The sequence below is a fragment of the Condylura cristata genome, unplaced genomic scaffold (assembly GCF_000260355.1).
Source record: "Condylura cristata isolate star-nosed mole 26May11 unplaced genomic scaffold, ConCri1.0 scaffold00001, whole genome shotgun sequence".
NCBI classification, from domain to species: Eukaryota; Metazoa; Chordata; class Mammalia; order Eulipotyphla; family Talpidae; genus Condylura; species Condylura cristata.
The window spans coordinates 16,881,632-16,899,653 of NW_004567102.1; the positions used below are offsets into that span (position 1 = coordinate 16,881,632).

The 18,022-nt window shown below is 51.1% G+C and overlaps 1 protein-coding gene across 1 annotated transcript in view; it reads right to left on the reverse strand.

Annotated features, from left to right (window-relative positions):
• Window positions 1-7,351: 7,351 nt before the first annotated feature.
• Window positions 7,352-18,022, reverse strand: part of TRAM2 (translocation associated membrane protein 2) — a 69,673-nt gene continuing 59,002 nt past the window's right edge. The window contains exons 5-11 of the mRNA XM_004673568.2: window positions 15,019-15,077; window positions 14,052-14,136; window positions 13,408-13,478; window positions 10,601-10,705; window positions 10,151-10,294; window positions 8,878-9,041; window positions 7,352-7,650 (exon numbers count right to left, since the gene is read on the reverse strand). Coding sequence (XP_004673625.1) covers window positions 7,577-7,650; window positions 8,878-9,041; window positions 10,151-10,294; window positions 10,601-10,705; window positions 13,408-13,478; window positions 14,052-14,136; window positions 15,019-15,077 — 702 coding nt within the window. The 3' untranslated portion in view covers window positions 7,352-7,576. The remainder of the gene's footprint in view (window positions 7,651-8,877; window positions 9,042-10,150; window positions 10,295-10,600; window positions 10,706-13,407; window positions 13,479-14,051; window positions 14,137-15,018; window positions 15,078-18,022) is intronic.

The window sequence follows — 18,022 nt, forward strand, 5'->3', positions numbered from 1 at the left end:
GTAAATTAAATTGGTACTTGGAGTTTAAGTTGGTGTCTTTTTTAGGAAATTAGGGGTAGGGGTGGGGAGGTGGCTTATTTTATTTGTCAGCTTCACTAGGTCATGGTGTGCCTGGATATTTGGTCAAACATTAGTCTGAGTGTCTGGGAGGGTGTTTCTGGATGAGAGTAACACTTGAATCAGAAGACTGAGTAAAAGCAGATTGCTCTCCCCACTACGGCTGGCCTTCCTCCAAACCTTTCCAGGCTCAAGTAGAGCAGAGAGGCTGACCCTTTCCTGAGTAAGAGAAAACACTCACCTTCAACATCAACTTTTTCCTGCCTTCAGATTGAGCTGAAACATGAGTTCGGAAGCTTGGCTCGGTCTCGCTCCCAGAGCACCGTTTCCAGCGAGTTCTCACAATACTTTCCCACAGGAAACCTCCCCATCTAGCCAGGTGCCGCTGGCCCCATCTCCGACTGGTCACTGGCTCTTATCATCTCAGGAAGGCCTTTCAGGTGGGAACCCTTCAGCTGACTCATCGTGTCGGGGTGTTTACTTCTGCCCCATCTTGCCATCTAGATTGCTCTCCTGGCTGTGCTGTCAGTCAGCACAACCAGCCGCTTTCTTCTTTGAGACCTGTTCCAGGTGAGAAACAGACACCCAAAATCTCATGCTCACCAAACTCCAGGGGTACTGTCAAGCTGAGTCTGTTAAAGTGTGCAACACGACAGCATTCTGACAGCCCCTGTTAAGAAATCACCAATAATTTCTCCATCACTGAGTCCTGCGGAAGAGAGAAGTTAGCCAAAGTTTTACGCTCCTCGTCAGCAAGTCTTTCATGGGTCTGCATTGCTCAGTGTTGCAGATAGCTGCCAAATTTTGTCCTTAACCAAAATGGAGACATTAGAGAAAAGTGTTATTTAAAATCCTCTTACTCACCCTTTGAAATCCAAGTGCTCATATCCCTCCTAAAAGTTCTGACTTCTCCTTTTATTCTCTCACAGCTTTTCAACTGTAATGCAAACCATTATATATATATAGACATATATATATGTCTATATATATACACATTATATATACACACACACACACAAATACTTGCTGTGTACTCCTCACCTTGCACCTCCTAGATTACAAGTTAAGTTGAGATGGTATAGTTGAGGCCTGCCAGAACCATCAGCAGGTGAAAGTTATTCATGGAAGACCAGTGAGCAGGTCTGCATTCTCTGCTGACCTCTGCCAGTGTACACAAGGCAGCCAAGAACAGGAGCCACAAAACTCAGAACAAATTACTTTTTCTACTGAAATCCTGAGTGGAAGTTGAGCTGTTAGAGCTCCTTATGCTGCCTTATGCCATAGTCACACTTGGTGTATACCTGATGCAGGTAGTAGAAGAGAGCTGAACAGCTGTCTGCAGCAAGATTGGGATGAAATAGCCACACTTGAGATGGGCTACCAGGAGCTGAGAGCTGGTACCACCATCAGCATTTGCAGAGGGAGGAACACTAGTAGCTAACTCTACTGAAAGGGTGGCTTAGAGTGACCTGTGGATTCTGGGCCTGTAAAATCTGCCTCATGAGGTTTGATTGTGAGTTAGCCACTAATCTGTATGGGACCTATACTCCGCCTATAACAGCAAGAGGCCTAGAAAACACCACTGAATTAGAGGGTATCAAACAGAAACCTACAGGTTTTGAGGGTATTTGAGACCAATAGATAGTGAAGAGTTCTCTAAATGTTGTTTCCAGAGAATGGTCACCTGAATCCATTCTATAGAGTCTAAACTAATGTATATCTATAAGGTCTCCCTAATCTATTACTGCTGGCAGATAAGTGTGTTCACTTTAAAAAAAAAAAAAGTGCTTTATTTGTACCACAAACTTAGCATTCACCACCCCTCCTGCAAAAAACAGCAAGCAAACCCTTCAAACATGGAACACACATGGACAAACAGCAAGGTTAAGTGCTCACGTTACCTGGCCACTCCTGGCACAGCAGGACCGAAACTTCACCTGCCACAACACTCCACCTCCATCAGCACCATCCCCTCACCTGGAGAGGGTCCTGCTTTATCCTCACACCAGTGGGTGCCCTTGGCCAAGTGCCCCCTGTAGCTGCCCTCATCTCCTGACCACCTCTGACGGTGGTTCTGGAAGGCAGTGCAGGTGACTAGTTCCAGCTGCCCCCACTGGGCAGTGCATTACATTGTCCTCGGCTCCCTGCTATCTGGGCCGGCTGTGGCACTTGGTGGTCTTTACACACACAGGTACCACCACCTGCTCTGAGCCAAATGACTTCCTAGCACAGAGCATATCAAGTGTGGCGGGCTCCTTTTGGAGGTACCTACCCAAACATCATGGCAAGTCAGCTCCTTTGAACTTTTATGACTGTTACAGACACATGTAAAAATCACAGACAGACACATGCAAAAATCACACGCCTGGGAGTCCATATTTGACATGACTAGTCCTCCACCCACAATTCCAATTCTTTAATTCACATGCCCACAATGAATAAATGGCTATACCAGAAATGACTTTTATAGTGAGAAATATTCAAAATAAGGCTAAAACTGACGCCAACTCATTTCTCAAGCAAACATAAGCATCAAGATTAAAAAGGAATATGAAGGAATATAAAGAATTATACCAGAGACAATTTGACTGATAATTCTATGCCTTTTATTGTTATTTCAAAAATATTTGTTGATCATTTGTTTCAAAACGTACATTTAAAAAAATCCATACAAAATTGTAATTTGTTTTAAAACCAGACAGGAACAGTGGAAAAGGATTTTTGAAAAAAGTTCACTGAAAGTAAAAAGACCCCTCCCCCCCAAAAAAAACCCTTTTAACATGAAAGCATAAATACGGCAGATACAAATGTTCCTTGAGTTCCTTGTTGAATTTGGTCCGTAACATGAATAGGCTAAAGTAGAAAAACACAAAGACAATTTTGTCCAATTTGCATTGAGTTGCTCAGGGCACCAGCAGCCTCAGCTCACCCTTCAGATGTTTATTAAACAAGAGGAACTGAAAAATGAGGTTTATAGTCTCCTCCATAAACTCTGGAATCTGTACCCAAGGTCACGGGTGTAGCCACCACCACAGCTGATGCAATCCCGTGAACAGGGCTGTCCACACGCGGCTGATTCTCAGAAAAGTCTCCTCCCTCTTCACATGAACAAGAAACTCCAGAACACAGGCAGAGTGATGGGAGGGCGTCGGGTGTCACAGCAGACCTTATTCCCAGATGCTGACTTATTAATGCCCTATCATGAAGATGGTTGTTTTCCTTTTCAACCGATTTTTTTAAAAAAAGATATATGGACTTCTAAGATTATGCTACATGTTCTACTAGAGCGCCACGGAAACCCACCCAGGGGCATGAGCTGACGGCGACAAGGGAGAGTGGCTAACATTTCTTCTGAGGGATGACGATTACCCCTCCCGTGGGTCTCTTCCTCCCCAACAGCAGTGCGCTGTAGCAAACAGAAAGGCCCATGGAAGAGACCACTGGCTGGGAGAGTTATTGCACAACCCGGAAGAGCAAGACAAAGGCAGGCAGGCAGGACACGCGTGAGGGGGGTTTGGGGGCGGGGGTTGCGGCTAACATCAGGGCCACTGAATGAGAAGCTCGAACTCAGGGCCCAACAGGTATCTGTGAGTCAGCACTTGTGACTGGGAAGTAAACACCAGGATTAGATCAACTTTGGGCCGAATGGGAAGCAAAATATATTAGAGGATGTTATAACTAGGGAGTCTTTTCTTTGTAATTTGGGGGGGAGAGGGGCACTGGAAGAGCAGGGTCTACCATGGGAGGTCAGAGGCACAGGGGAGCTTAGTGCCCTGGAAATCTCTGACTGTCCCTCAATAGGAGGTGCAAGTGCTTGCGGTTGGGGCCTCACAGGTGTCTGTAGCCACCAGGTGGATCAAAAATGTGACAATGGAGAAACCAAAACCAAAACCAAAACATGTGGGGCCCTCATGCAATGCAGGAAGGGGGAAGCCAAGACAGACAGGCCAAACTGTCAACAACACATGTCCCTTTATGGTACTGTGCCAGGGTCCAGGCCCTTGGGTCCCGGGCTGCGCAGGACAGAAAGCTACTGGGCCCTGGCGCTGGGGGGCTGGACATACAGAGCAAGGAGGCCAGATGACCACAGGCGAGTAAGGCACTTCTTACACAAACCAGTAAGGATCTGCTGTGGGGGAAACTCGGCAGGGGTTGCTGAGCACTAGAAGGCCTGTAAGTCCTGTGCTTTTCTGAGGACAAGCGGGCGGGAGGTCAGAGGGCTGGAAAGGGGTGGGCTTCCTCAGCCTCTTGGAAATGGAGTTAATATATATGTAAGAATGGGGGTGAAGAGTGAGAAATTTAAAAAGAATTCCTCAATGGGCCAAACACATACCAGAAAAGGATTCTATTTAGATTTTTCCAGGTTCTGAAAATGACACTGTTCTCCAGTCATGCTGAGTTGGGAAGGCCACTCAGCCATCCTGACTTGCAGATTCTGGAACATTCCCCTTTAGCAAATGCCTTTGAGATCACGAATGAAGTCTACTTGCAGTGTACAAGACACCTGCCAAGTTTTAAAAAGGCATTCAAGCAGCAGAATGTTTTTTGTTGTAGACTGTTCTGGCGGGGGGTGGGGGGGTGGGGGTGGTACTCTCTTCCTGTACCTCTTATTCACTACTTAGAAGAAAATCAAAGAATACTGATGAAGGTCACAAGAGAATCCAGAAGCGTGAAATCTTAGAACCCCTAAACAGGCCTTGGGAGTTTTGAGAGAAGCATCTGCAAAGGTGGACAGAGCACCAATGTCTATTTTGGTTTCTGAAATGTTGGTAACTTCTGCCTTGGGACAGAAATGAAAAAGGTTCTGGGCAACAGTTTAAGTCCAGCAGCCCAGAGATGTGCAGGTCTAGAATGGACTAGCATGGGAAAGCAGCAGCCGTCTGGCTCAGCCTGCTCCCCTCCCCCCAGACCTTCCCTTACCTTTAATAGGAACATATGTAACTTATTAATAGTGCAGCTTTCTGAGCCTGGGTGGTAAAAATAACCTTCCCATCACCGAGCCTCCAAGGGGGACATGCGAGCACAGGGTCTCCGTCCCACAGGCCTCTCCGCACTAGGGCGCCACTGATGGCGTTGAGGTGGCGGTCACTGAGGTAGATTAGCATCCGCTCCGCGCCTGGTGGATGAGCTGACTTTCACAGATGGCTTGGCACTTTGGGAACAGGAGAGGACTGAAGACAGAAGAAAGTAGCCAAAGGGGCCCAACCAAGACAAGCCAGCCTAACACGCTCACGGGATGAGGGGACCTGAGTTCTTCCAGCCCTTGGCAAGATACGTCAAGCCAACCTGCCAGACACTTGGGTCCACTGAGATAAATGTGTATTGATGCCAGGGAGGGTGACAATGCTCTGCAATTACCCCTCCCCTCCAATCATTTCTGGTGAGATGCTAGCCCTTACACCGGTGTCAAGGGGTATTACCTAGCTGAGATTGAACTAACATCCCTGAATGAGCCCAGGGCTTTAGGAAACACAAGTCAGCCAGGCCCTGCGTTGGTGGTGCCGCCTCCGAGGCACACCATAGTGCAGCAGGAAAGCTTGCAGGAAACAAGACACCCACTTGGCCTCGGCTGGTAGCAGTGAACACCTACACACCTGGGGAGAGACACCTACACACCTGGGGAGAGGCTGGTATCGGACTCCCCAGCCGCGGCACAGCATTTGTGCCAGACAGACACACGGAGTGCAGGTTAGGAACACACCCCCAACATGGCCCAGAGAACCAGGAAGGCAGCTAGGCTGACGGGCAGGCTTAGGAGGCACTGGCATAAGCCTCCCTTTCACAAATGGTGTTAGGAAGGGGAGGGGGAGAGGAAGAGGGAGGGCGGGGGCAGAGAGAGAGGCGTATTTCTCAAAAATGCTCTTACTTGCTGAAAGCAATCAAAAGAAGCCAAGGGTAGCTCTTCTCATTTCTAAAACTTTATCCTGGACAAAGAGATGGTGTCTAGAATGGCCAGTCACTGGTAAATTAAAACTAACCTCTGATGCAAGGGACACAGAGAAGGAGAGCTGCCGTGATGAAAAGCCCCCTCTCTCCCTTTGTCGGTAACAATCTAAGATTGGTTTCTAATGTAATGTCTGCAGACTGGCATGTGAAATGACACTGATACTCCTGTGCCCACCAAGAACTGCACCTTCCCACCTCAGAGTCTGGGTCTTAACTCACACACTCACTCACTCCTCTGGAAGGCTCACCAGGTCTCATCACTTGACTTGTCTTCAAGTGGAGGGAGAGGGGGAAGGAGGTGAGGGAATCGAGCAGAAAGACTCCAATTGGCACAGCAGCCCGCAGGGAACCCACAGCGTGACTGAGTCAGCTCTAGCCTCAAACAGTCTAAAACGCTCTAGCTGTGCCCAGCGATCTTAGCAGCTGATGATAATTCCAAAGGACACTCAGCAGAGACGTCAGAGCGCAAGTGGCCAGGTGACCCTCCCTCGGGACAGGGAACCTGGAGAGGGGATTGAGACGGGGAAGCCTAGTGTTCCTGCAGCAAGAGATGAAGTCGGTCGTGAGGCTGGCCCAGGAAGGGCTGGAGGGGTCTGGGTTCAGGACCACCACAGCCCTGGCTGGCCTTGTTAACTGCCGTTTGATTTGGTTTTGAATGCTGGTGCATGGTCAAAAAAAGCAACTGCAGTTGGGGCTGCTGAGGAAAGGCCAAGGTCAGCTCCTCCATCATTTCCACCATGTTACCTTTCTGAAGTGCCCGCTGCTCACTTTGCTCCTGCTCCAGAAAATGGGAAGATTGGTTCTCCTTCCGTGCATCCCCACCAGAGTAAGAGTGGGCTGACTTCCAAGCCAGGACCAGCCACTGGTTAGATCTCCAGTCATGGGCCCCAACGCAGTAAACACCATCCTTCTGGGCCGAGTTGTCCCGTCCCCAAGCCAAGTGCCTGGGCATTTACGACTAGCAGCGGCACCACTGGGCCTCAAGAATCGGATCATACGCCTTGTCAGTTAATCAGCACCTAGGAGATTATGATCCAAGGGGACCAGTCTTTCCTCTTCTTGACCACCAAGGGTCTGCTATGGCCCCACAAGAGGCTCCTTGGCAATAGGCTTCCAGACTTTGACAGGTCCTGGGGATTGACACTGGGTGCTAGGTGGCCAGGACTGCAAGTTTATAGCTCCCTCTTGTAGAATTCAGACACAGAAAAATTGCACAAGAAGGTAAAACTAAGAAGTAAAAAGAGGAAAAAGCAGCTGTGAAGAAGAGAAAGAGAAGGCAAGCAGAATAACCGTGAGAACCTGGGCTTCGAGAAAACCCAACTCAGCCGAGGTGAGGACATGAGGTGGCTTGAGGGAGAGCAAGCGGAAGATTTTTGGTTTTATTGAGAATGGTTTATGGAATAAGAAAAGAAAGTTAAGAAGCAAGAAAGAGGAAAAGCCCATCCAAAGGCAGGTTTCTGCTGTTTTGAGACGGAGCATCTTGAGCAGGAAGGGGGAGGCAGTGACGGAAGCCGGGGCTCCCAGCCCCCTGCTGAATCCCCGCGAGAGGGTTCCTGTTCTCAGCACTTTGGCCTTAAGGAGACTTGAGTTTCTTAGTCCGTGGGGAGGTTCCATTCTCTGCTTTCACCACTCCATTTTCATGGTAACCTAGGAAGTGAAGGGAGGGAGACAGACATGGTGTTTCTGCTGGGGCTGGAGCGGCAGAGGGGAAGGGGAGGCCTGGGCCAGCCTGCGGCCACTGCCACTGCACACACGCCAGCCAAGGGGTCACCACTGTGCGCCTGCAGCAAGTAGATGCCAGCAGACAGCTCCGGGAGCTCTGCTCACCCCACAGCCGCTACCAGGGCTCAGCTTGAGGTCGCTGGTCTCTGACTGTCCTTTTGCAGGAGGGAGCTGAGATGACACACGGCAACCTGGGAACAGGCAGAAGCCTGCCCATCTAGGCTGAGGCTGAGACGAGCCAGATCCTGGCTGGAATCACGGAATCACTTGGATGCCGCCTGCGGTGTCCTCAGTTTCGCTCATGGCCTGCCTCTAGGGGTACCAGTCACTTCAGATATTCTCAGACAGCATAGGAGGAAGCAGGACAGGGGGCCATGGGAACAGGCCTTACTCCGAAGCCTGGAAAAATGGTTCTCTCTTTTCTCTGTTGTCAAAAACATCTCCATGTTCTTGCTCTGAATCACAGAGGCCTATCTGACTGCAGCCTCCCATACCCCCACAGCCAGGCCTGACTGTCACACCCAGCTGCGCACGTGTCTGGTTCAAATAGGCAGGAGCCCTTGCCAAGCAGGCCACGCCTGAAGAAAAGCAGGTGAGTCAGGAAGCAGATCCTGGAGTAGACAGGCCCTCGAGCTAGATAGAAAGCACAAGCCTGGCAGTGACCCAAGATCTGGCAGTGGGCGGGTGGTTACTGGAACATGTGGCAGAGGCCGAAGAAATGAGTGTCTCACCCCTACGGCCCACCTGACACTGTGTCATCTTCAGTCCCTCCTGAGGACACAGCAGGCACCAGGAACTGAGATGCAGAGCATGGGGGCAGGTAAGGACAGAGCCACTGTGTCGTATGGAGAGCAGGCAGCCAAACTTGGCTGGGGGCCCGAAGCCATTCTGTGGACATGCTTCCTGCCAGAACTCCCCACCCAGCCACTGCCCTATCCCACTTTGCCAAGAGGGCACCCCACCTAGTTAGGGCCAGACCCACCCACAACCCCTCCCTGGCCCATCCCAGTCATGAGCCAGTCAGGCTTTGTCAGCATTCAAGGAGCCCCAGGCCCAGGGTAAGCTGTACGACTGGCCTGGATAGAGCCCAAGAAGCCAGGGCCTCCTCTCTCCACATTGCACCCACTACCTGCCGCAGGCCCTGGCACTCACTGGATTCCCTCTTGATGAGCCTGGCTGGTAGTCTGGGGGCAGCTTGGACTCTCCGCTTGGCACTCTGCTCGTTCCAGTATTCTCGCCAGTGCCGCAGCTGGGAGTGGATGAAGCGCCACATGAGCCAGGCCTGGGCAGCACACACCAGCAGCAGCACACAGAGCCTGCGGAGGGGCATACAGAGGGCTCAGGGCGGGCTCGGGCCCACAGTCCTGAGGTAGTGGAGGTGAGCTCCCACAGCCCCTGGCCCACTGCACTGGCACACCCCTGCCCTGCCACCCCTGGGAGGAGCTCGTGGCTGAGTGCAGTCCCTGCTCTGCGCACTTCAGAGGTGGTGACAGACAGGGCCAGAGAGATGGGGAACAGGTGACTGATGTCCATCAAGCCCAGTCGGCCTGCCCCTGGCCTGGCCTGGCTCATACTCACAGCACAGAACATGGCTCAGGTAAGTTCCATTCATGATGGAGGAATTCAAATGAGTCGAATTAGGGTGAAGGTGGAAATTATTCTAGTATTGTGGCTTCTGACCTAGTGTAGGGTAAAAGCTGAACAAATGATACACCCACCCAGGCCCAGGGGTCTGGTGAAATGTCACGGCTTCCTTGCTGTGGTAGGAGGACACTGGTCAAGCTGTTGAGAATATGGCTGTGAACTGAATGTTTTTGTGATGTCAGTTAGAGGTTACAAACAAAGCCCAGCGTGGATGAGGAGGTGGGTGACAAAGGCTGGGATTCCCATCTGGGCTGAGATGCAGACAGCAGTCTGAGCAGCCAGGCCCGGCAAGTAAAGATGATTTTGATGGAAACAAGGCTGGCATCTCCTCCCCACCAGGTCTGACATCCAGAGATTTCCAGTTAAATATCAAGAGTGTTGGGGGCCTTCCCTGGTGGCGCAGTGGGTTAAAGCACTGCACTAAGAAACTAAAGCCACTTCCGCATGAGTTCGATTCCCGCCTGCCCCGGAGGTGACCACGTGGCGAGGCAGACCTCTCCTGACCCGCCCGCTGCTCCCCTCAGCAGTGTACTTCATCGATCTGTCTGTTCTGCTTCCTGCTCTGTCCTTGGTGAATCCTCTCACCCTCCACATCTCTGGCCTGTACCCCAGTTCTGTACGAATAAAGAAATAAATCTTGAAAAACAAAATATCAAGAGTGTTGGAAAGTGGGCCTGCCACCTTCAAACCTTCTGCATAAACTATATCAAATTCAGGGGGTGCCTTGCAGTGTTTAGGAAGCCCTAACCTACCACCCCAGGCGGACGTCTGTCCAACTCACCTGCAAAGCAAGGTGTTGAAATTCCCTTTCTCAGGGTCAAAGGCCTGGTTTTCCATGCGAGCCAGTCCAAAGCCAATGGCCAACACAGCGAGGGTGAGGATGAAGAGGCGGGTGACCCCAAATACAGCAGCCCAGGCATTAAACCTGCTCGTGGATGTAGAAGGGGACATCAGCCTATAGTGACCTTGAGGGGAGCCCCATTCACTTCTCCAGAAGAGACCCCAAGTGAGGAGAAGAATCCAGAGTAGCTGAAGAGTTTGCTTATGGGCTGAGAAGTCTAGGTGTCAAGGACAGAGATAGCTCAGCTAGAGGGCTGAGACAGCCAGAATAAGATGATCCAGGGCAAAAATAACCCAGATTCCATGTAAAGGGAAAGGGCAGTTCCACCCAGGGCAGGGCCTTCCCACCAGCCAGGTCCCGCCAGGCCCCTGCCTCTAGCAGATCACTTACAGCTTCTCGTTGTTCTCATCTGCAAAGTAGAAGAGTCGCGCCATGTGGAAGAGGAACTCGGTGGAGTACTGCAGCAGCAGTAGAATTAGGCCCAGGCGGCTGAGGCTGGGGAGAAGCAGATGGGCCTCAGTCCCTCAAGGTGCCATGAGAGCAGGGGCCACAGGGGCCACGGGCTCTGCTTTCCGCCCCCACTTACCGTGGCTGGCCCTGCCTCAGCCCTTCAGATTTAGTTCTACTGTCCCTCCTTTAAGATTTTCCCCCAATACCACCGCTAGACTTGTGTCTGGGTCACAGAATTGAGAATAGGGCTGCCCACTCCTACAGAGGAGCCGGCTTATCCTCTTCACAGCATGTGTCACCTTGCATTTAGCTCCCAGCCTTGGACCAAGTACATAAAAGGTGCTCAGAACAAGTTGCTAAGGGGGGCTCCACCTGGTAAGGGGAGATACAAAGGATCCCCACTGTTTAAGCCTTCACAGTCAAGAGCTACACAAGGAAACAAAACTCAACGTAACTTAAAAAATATGCGCTAGTGAAAAGAAAAAAGGAGAAAACACACACACACACACACACACACACACACATATGTGCTAGTGAGCCAACTTCTTAAAAACATGAGTGACCACTCAGACATCTCTGGTTAATTCATCATGAAGCTGCCACTGGCTTTCTTAGGCAGTTTCCCGCAGATAGTCAGCTGGAGTTCAAAGAAAAGTGAAAACACTGCAGAGTGAAAATTACAGAGCCAGCAAAACATGCTGCACTTCAGAAAATCGAGATAGTGGGAGCACACCCCAACAGACAGGGAGCTCTAAGGACCTGGCCGAACACACCCGAAGAAACAGAAGACGTGCAAAATCAATCAGGATGGCCACTGAAACCTGAGAATGGTAGAGACTAAAGGGAAAAACACCCGATGTCGTCACGTGGTCTAGAAAGCCTGACATGATCCCCCTATGACCTCATCTCAAACCTCCTTTTCTATGCTTCAGCCACACTGAGCTTTCTGCCCACTCCCACCTCTGCACACCCTGATCCTTCTGCCCGTGTGGCTCCCCATGGGCCTGACCCGTCATTCACGGCTCAAAGCATGTCATCTCCCCACAAGAGCTGCCCCTCACCACATGGAAGGTACTGTGTGGGTAAATGACTCCATTACATTACCCTGCTTTATTTTCTTCACTGCACTCACCACTGTGGGAAACCATCCACTTATTCCCCGTTTACGGCCTGCCTCTTTACTAGGATGGAGAGCAGGGTCTGGCCCAGAGGAGGCCTCGGCAGTGCTCTGAGTGAAGGCTTCCGAGAGCTCAGCTCTTCCCCAAAAGAGACTCTGAAGCACTCAGCACTTCAACAGTCTCTTTTAAGAAACCCTCCAGCCCAGGGTCTCTGCCCTTCTAGTTTTCAGAAGTGAGAGGTAAGGAGGCAACATCCCCTAAATGAGCAGAGATGGCTGAACCCGGAGAAGGTGTCAGACTGGCTGGGAATGGGGAGTGTGTGACTTGGGGGTGGGGGGGTGTCTGTGGCTCTCTGTCCTCACAGTTCCACTTTGCTCCAAGACAGGAACCCACAGATGCAGTCCCAACAGGGTCCAACACCTGCCTGTCATCTTCCTTGGGCCATGTCAGATGTGAGAAGGTGGGTCACAGGGTGCCTCAGGCCTTCAGGTATGAATAGGAAGAAGCGATGCGGAAGCAGGGAGCCAAGAGCAGGAAGGGCCCCCGAGCAGCTGGCCTGTCTCTCAGCCACAGCTGGGGTGGCAGTGCAGACTGGCTTCCTCAGGCCGATGACCCCCAAGCAGCGTGGCCCCGTCTTTCAGTCTTCACTCTTCTAAGACCCACCCAGCAGGCAACCCTGTTTTAGGTCTTCAGACACAGGACAGCAGACCTGAGAGCCACCTTCCTCCTGACCCATAAGCCAAGTCCTTTATTCTCACAGGCTGCCTGCCATGGGGACTTAGGGATAGGGGTTCACGGACCTCTGGGTACCCTGGCAGAAAGTTAGGAAATGTCCCATGAACAACATGGGGGCTGAAAGAGTCACATATCACTTCTGGTCAGACCTCTGTTCTGCATCTGCAGTGTCAACCACCTGACATTCAGCTGGTTGACCGGAAATGCAGGGCTTGCACCTAGGAAAAATTCTGCGTAACAGTGATCCGGTGCAGGGCAAGCCCATGTTGTTTAAGGGCCAACTGTACATTGCAAATTCTCAAAATGCCATTCTGGAGAAAGTACAGGGTGTTCTGTAACACCTAGGTAGTGTTTAAGAAATCCAAATCTGCAGACATTCCTATTCATCAGTTTGATTCTTTTAATAAAAGTAACACTGCAGGCCAAATGCAACAGCAATTCTTTTGACTTCTGAACAGCCACACAGTAAACTACTCTATATTTCATTACAAATCAAAGCAAAGGGATTCCCAGGGCAATGAGCTCCAGCAGTGTCCACAGTGCCCACTCTGAGGCAGGCATCGGCTTCCAGCTCCGTCAATCTGCAAAGCCAACATCCCTTGGAAGGCTCCTGGCTCTGTCTCTGGTTGACAAAGTCATCAGCCTCCCGTGGTAGTGACAGGTGCTGTAGTACAGCACTTACCATGGTCACCTGCACCCCTACTACACGTCCATAACTGTCCCCTCTCCAAGGCCGATAATGAATCTTACACTGGCTGTCTTTGCATTTCTGGGTCTTGGCATGGGGATGAGCACACAGAAGGTGTCTTTAAAATGCACACTAATGAAAGAATTAGCAGCCGTGACTGGACAAAAGGGGACAGGGACACCTGGCTGGCCGGGGGCCTTACTCACTTTAAGATGTATGCTCCAGCTATGTGGACCAGGTACAGGCAGATGTACTGGAGCTGGCGAGGAATTTCCTCCTGCAAACCAGAGAAGCAGACAGTGGATGTGCTCATTCCTTAGCGAAATGAAGGTACAGGAAGAGAGCTAGTGTGGGGGTGGAGGTGTGCAGGCCACCTCTCCCTGCACAATGTGGTACTGGTCTCCTGAACACAGAGGGTCCCAGGTCACTCCGGAGGCCGTGTGCCGGGCTGCTGAGAAGGCTGTAGGCGAGGCAGCAGCTTTGGGACCTTGGTCAGAGGGCGAAGTTGGATTGAGAAAGACAGGGGTTGGGGAACAGGGCTTTTGGAAATAATTCAGAGGCAAACCATTAAAAAACAAAACACAGAACTGTGGGGAAGGCAAAAACCTCTCCATCTGAAATCCAGGATCTGACAGCCAGATTTCCCCCAAAGCTACAGCTCAGTGTGGGAGGCGGCAGACCACGTAGGACCGCTCCCAGGGAGGACTTGGTGGGGGCTTCTGCAGGGGCTGACTCAGCTCAGTGCTGCACAGCCCACACACGCCCGACATTCCCCACATTTGTGCTTCCAGAGGAAGGGCGGGAGGGAGTGGAAGACCAGTGGTCTCCAACAGGGGGAGTGAGTACTCACCTTTCGTACCTTCTGGAAATATAGCTCAGGAAGTGCGTGCAGCCAGTAGGCCAGCTGGCACAGGTAGAAAAACTTCACCTGGAAGCTAGAGACAAGGGATTGAGTCACACAGGAGGGGTGAAAAAAAAAATGTCCCTAAGGGGACAGCTCATGTGGGTGCTTGCCAAGCAAAGGGAGAGGCGAGAGCCAAAGCTGCGTGAGGAACCCACCTAGGAGCAGGGGGAGGTAGGCAAGCACTGTACCCCAGTCTAGGGACCCTGCGACACAGACAAAACCACTGACAAGAACACAGAAAGCTCGTAGAAGAAACAGAAGAGATGCTATGAGTATGCTGGAGGAAAGTTCTTCAGCCTGCAGATGGGGGAGCTGAGGGAGCAGTTTCTAGAGCCTCTGTCCATGGGGAAGAGGGGGACGTGATGCGCTGAATCTGCAGAGCAGCATTGGAAGGCTCGAACTCAGCTATAACTCAGTCCTTTGCTGCTGCTGTTCAAGGGTCTCAGCTAAGGCAAAGAGCAGTACCCCAAGAGGACCGGGCCGGCTGCTGCCCTCTTGGTGTCTCAACCAGAGCTACAGAAGGAAATGAGCCTTGAACGGAGCATCAGCCATGGGATGAGAAGGGGAAGTGCCGCAAATGTGAGCAGCTCACCACGAAGGCACGAAGGCACGAAGTCCATTCATGGAGATTCCGCCTTCTGCAGCTGGCTCGTGTGGCATAGGAACCTGCTACAGACTAGTGCTGGGGTGCCCTCAAAACTCCTCTGATGGAATCCTAGCCCCTATTGTGATGGGATCTGGGAGTGGGTCTTGCAACTGCTGCCTTATGTAAGAGACCCCAGAGAGCTCCCGCTCCACTTGGCTATGTGACGTGGGGGGTGGGGTGCGGGATGTGTCCCCCAGCCATTCAGAGATGAGGGGATAAGTGGACCAGTTTGTTCCTCCCTGGGGACCAAGTCCCGGGAATACTCACGGGAGGTACACGTGCGGGTAGTCTTCCCAGAGGCTTCTTGGGTTTGTTAAATATCCTTCCTGTAGTGGACAAGAAGAGACAGCATGTAGAGAGATAGATTTGAGGCCCACGAGGCCCCAGGCAGGTTCAGGGTCAGGAACAAACACAATCCCCAGCTGCCAGTTGGAGGAAGGAACAGGAGACATGTAACAGAAGGCCTCCGTGTGAGGAACTACAGGCCCAGAGCTGCCCTAGACTCAGAAGAGCTTGTCTGAATATGGGTCTGACATTTTCGAGCCTCTGAGCAAGTCAATCTCCACAAACATCAGTTGGCTATCTGTAAAAGGAGGACAAAAATACCCTTCCAGAGTTATTGTTAGAAGTAAATGCGATCACTTATGGGACAGCATCTAGTATTTGACTGGCATGTCAGCTCTCAGGAAATGCTTGTAGAATGAATAAGCAAATGAGCTCTAGACTCACTATGCACTGGAAAAAGTAAAACCCTAGTTTGGCTTTTTACAACACTATGAATAAAAAGAAAGGCATGACCCCACTGCCTCACCCATAGGCCTCAAAAGTATGACACTCCTCATGCTGCCTCCATTACTTCTCACTAGAGTCTTTGTACCTTTCTTTACAGCTCAAGCAACTAGCCCAGGGCCTCCACAGAGTTGGGGAGGCAGCCTGAAAACCCTCCCATCACAAAACTTCTAGAAATGCTGGGTGGAATCTAACAAATACCATTGAAATGCAAAGTTGAGCTCACAATACTAAAGGGGAAACCCCAGTGACCCACAAAGGGTAGGGAACTGAAAGCCAGCACAATAAGGTGAAGCTGTGGGGTCAGGGTTTTTGTGTCCATGTGGGGCCTGGAGAAGTGGAACCTGAGATCCTGCACAAAACCAGCCTCTTGAAGGGATGCAACCTCAGAGAAGGGCAGGCTAGAAAGAGCTGGCCTACCAACAGGGGGTGAAGCTGTCTGCTCACCTAGGCCCAGGATGAAACAAAATGTGTCTCTTCATGTTAGCTTTCACATGGGTTTGGAATTCACATTCACACCACCTGCATAATCCAGGAACTACCAATCTAAGAAATCAGTATTAATAGTTTTGCGGTTGCCAAGACCATTGGCACTCACAAAGATGCACAGGCTCACACATAAGCCCTTACTGGGGTGAGTTTACCACACACAACACAAGGAAACAGTGCACCACAAGCAACAGTTGCTGACACTGCAAGAGGCCGATACAAACTTGCTGGCTGAGTGAATAATGGTAGTACAGGGGAATTCTCTTCTGAAAGAAAAAAAGGGTTCTGAGGTATCACTTAGAAAAGACAGATGATTAGGTGAGTATGACCTCCTTTTAGAAACAGGAAAATGAAGGAACCAACAGGAAAGATTTCCTGAAATGGTTCACAGCTGAAACCTCAGCTGGGCTACCAGCTTCCTGGTCCAGGAACCTCAGGCCAGATTGCTTTAGGAAGTCAGGAAAACAGAGGGAGGTGGCATGTACAATGAGAAGACGGAAAACCCCCAATGTTCATCCTGGGACAAAGGGCAGCACTCACCAGTACCCAGGAGGAGGAGGCCACGTGGGAGAATGAGAAACACACTGGTTACTGTCAATCGTATTACCAGGTGAGGGCTCGTCCTCACACTATGCAGCACCTGATGCCCTTGGACAGTTCCCGGCTAGTCCTAAATCCCTGATACCACATCCTGGGGCCTCACTAGTACCATGACTTAGCTGGCTGCAATCAGATACATAAGCAAACTGTAAACATAGCACTCAGGTCTGAGAGGAAGGTCGCACCTACAGCTCCCGTGGCCTCATTTCTGGTCTTGTCCCACACCATGGGCCTCTCTCGCTCACAACACACAGAGGCAGCAAGAAAGGATCTGCAGTGTCTGGGGGCTGGGAGCAGAGCTTTCCTCCCTCACATTACTACCACCCATCTCTCTCATCCATGCTCCATCAGTACCTGGGGCCTGTACAGAGAGTCTTCACTCTCTCCCTCATTCCAGAGAAACTAGAGAAGTGAGAAAACTCCTTCCTGGAGAAAACAGCAATGTATCTTAGGAGGAAAATGTACCTCAGAAAGTGAGGTAGGAGAGGAATTTCTGCCCAAAGAAAAAAACAGATTGGCCAAGAGAAGCAGCTATGAGAGAAATCTAAATCCCAGATGAGCACGCGCTTTTACGCAGGGACCCTCCTTGGTCTGGCCTCTTAACTTAGGAGACAAAGGGGACAGAACTTTGAGGCCAACAAGCCAAGAATACTCCCCTGAAAAATCTTGCCTGCTTGTGAAGGTCCAGTCCATGGGGACTGTGCAGGGAGCTGAAGGGCGGGAGCGGGGGAGCCAGAGGAAAATGACTCACTGCCTTTTCCAGACCTTGCGCCAGCAGCTGCCTGAGGGAGGCCTGGGCTGTGGGTACCCTCAGAATCCAGGCACACCACGTAGCTGGGATGCCGGGAGGCTGGGGGAGGAGGCAGAGCAAACATCTGTCACCCCCCCAGACGCTATCGACCCCCAGACACTGGCAGAAGGTCTGGGAGCTTCTGAAATCCTCTGTTCACTTCTGGTTCTTTCTACAAGTGGACCTCTGAGTTAACTGAGGCCCGAGCAAGTTAGGACGCCCCTCCTCTTCCCCTGGCGTTTTCCCTCTCATTGTGAACAGAGAGAACACAGAAATAGCAGAAACCAGTCAGAACACAGACAGTTGCTACCTAGATTCAAAGAAACCTGTATCATTTGCCCTTTAGGAACTAAAGGTATGAAAAATCTGCTCTAAGCAATGGGTTAGTAGAAATCAGTCCCGATCCAGGCACCAGTATTAAAAGTGTTCCTCCGCCATGATCTCCCTGAGCACAGGACATGAGGTTTTAACGGGTTGGGACTCAGTACCGCAAGCGAGCCGCAGCTGCTTCAGTGCGAGTTCAATCCCCGCCCTGGAGGTGACCCATATGGCACAGCAGACCTCTCCTGACCCGCCGCTGCTCCCCTCAGCAGTGTACTTCAG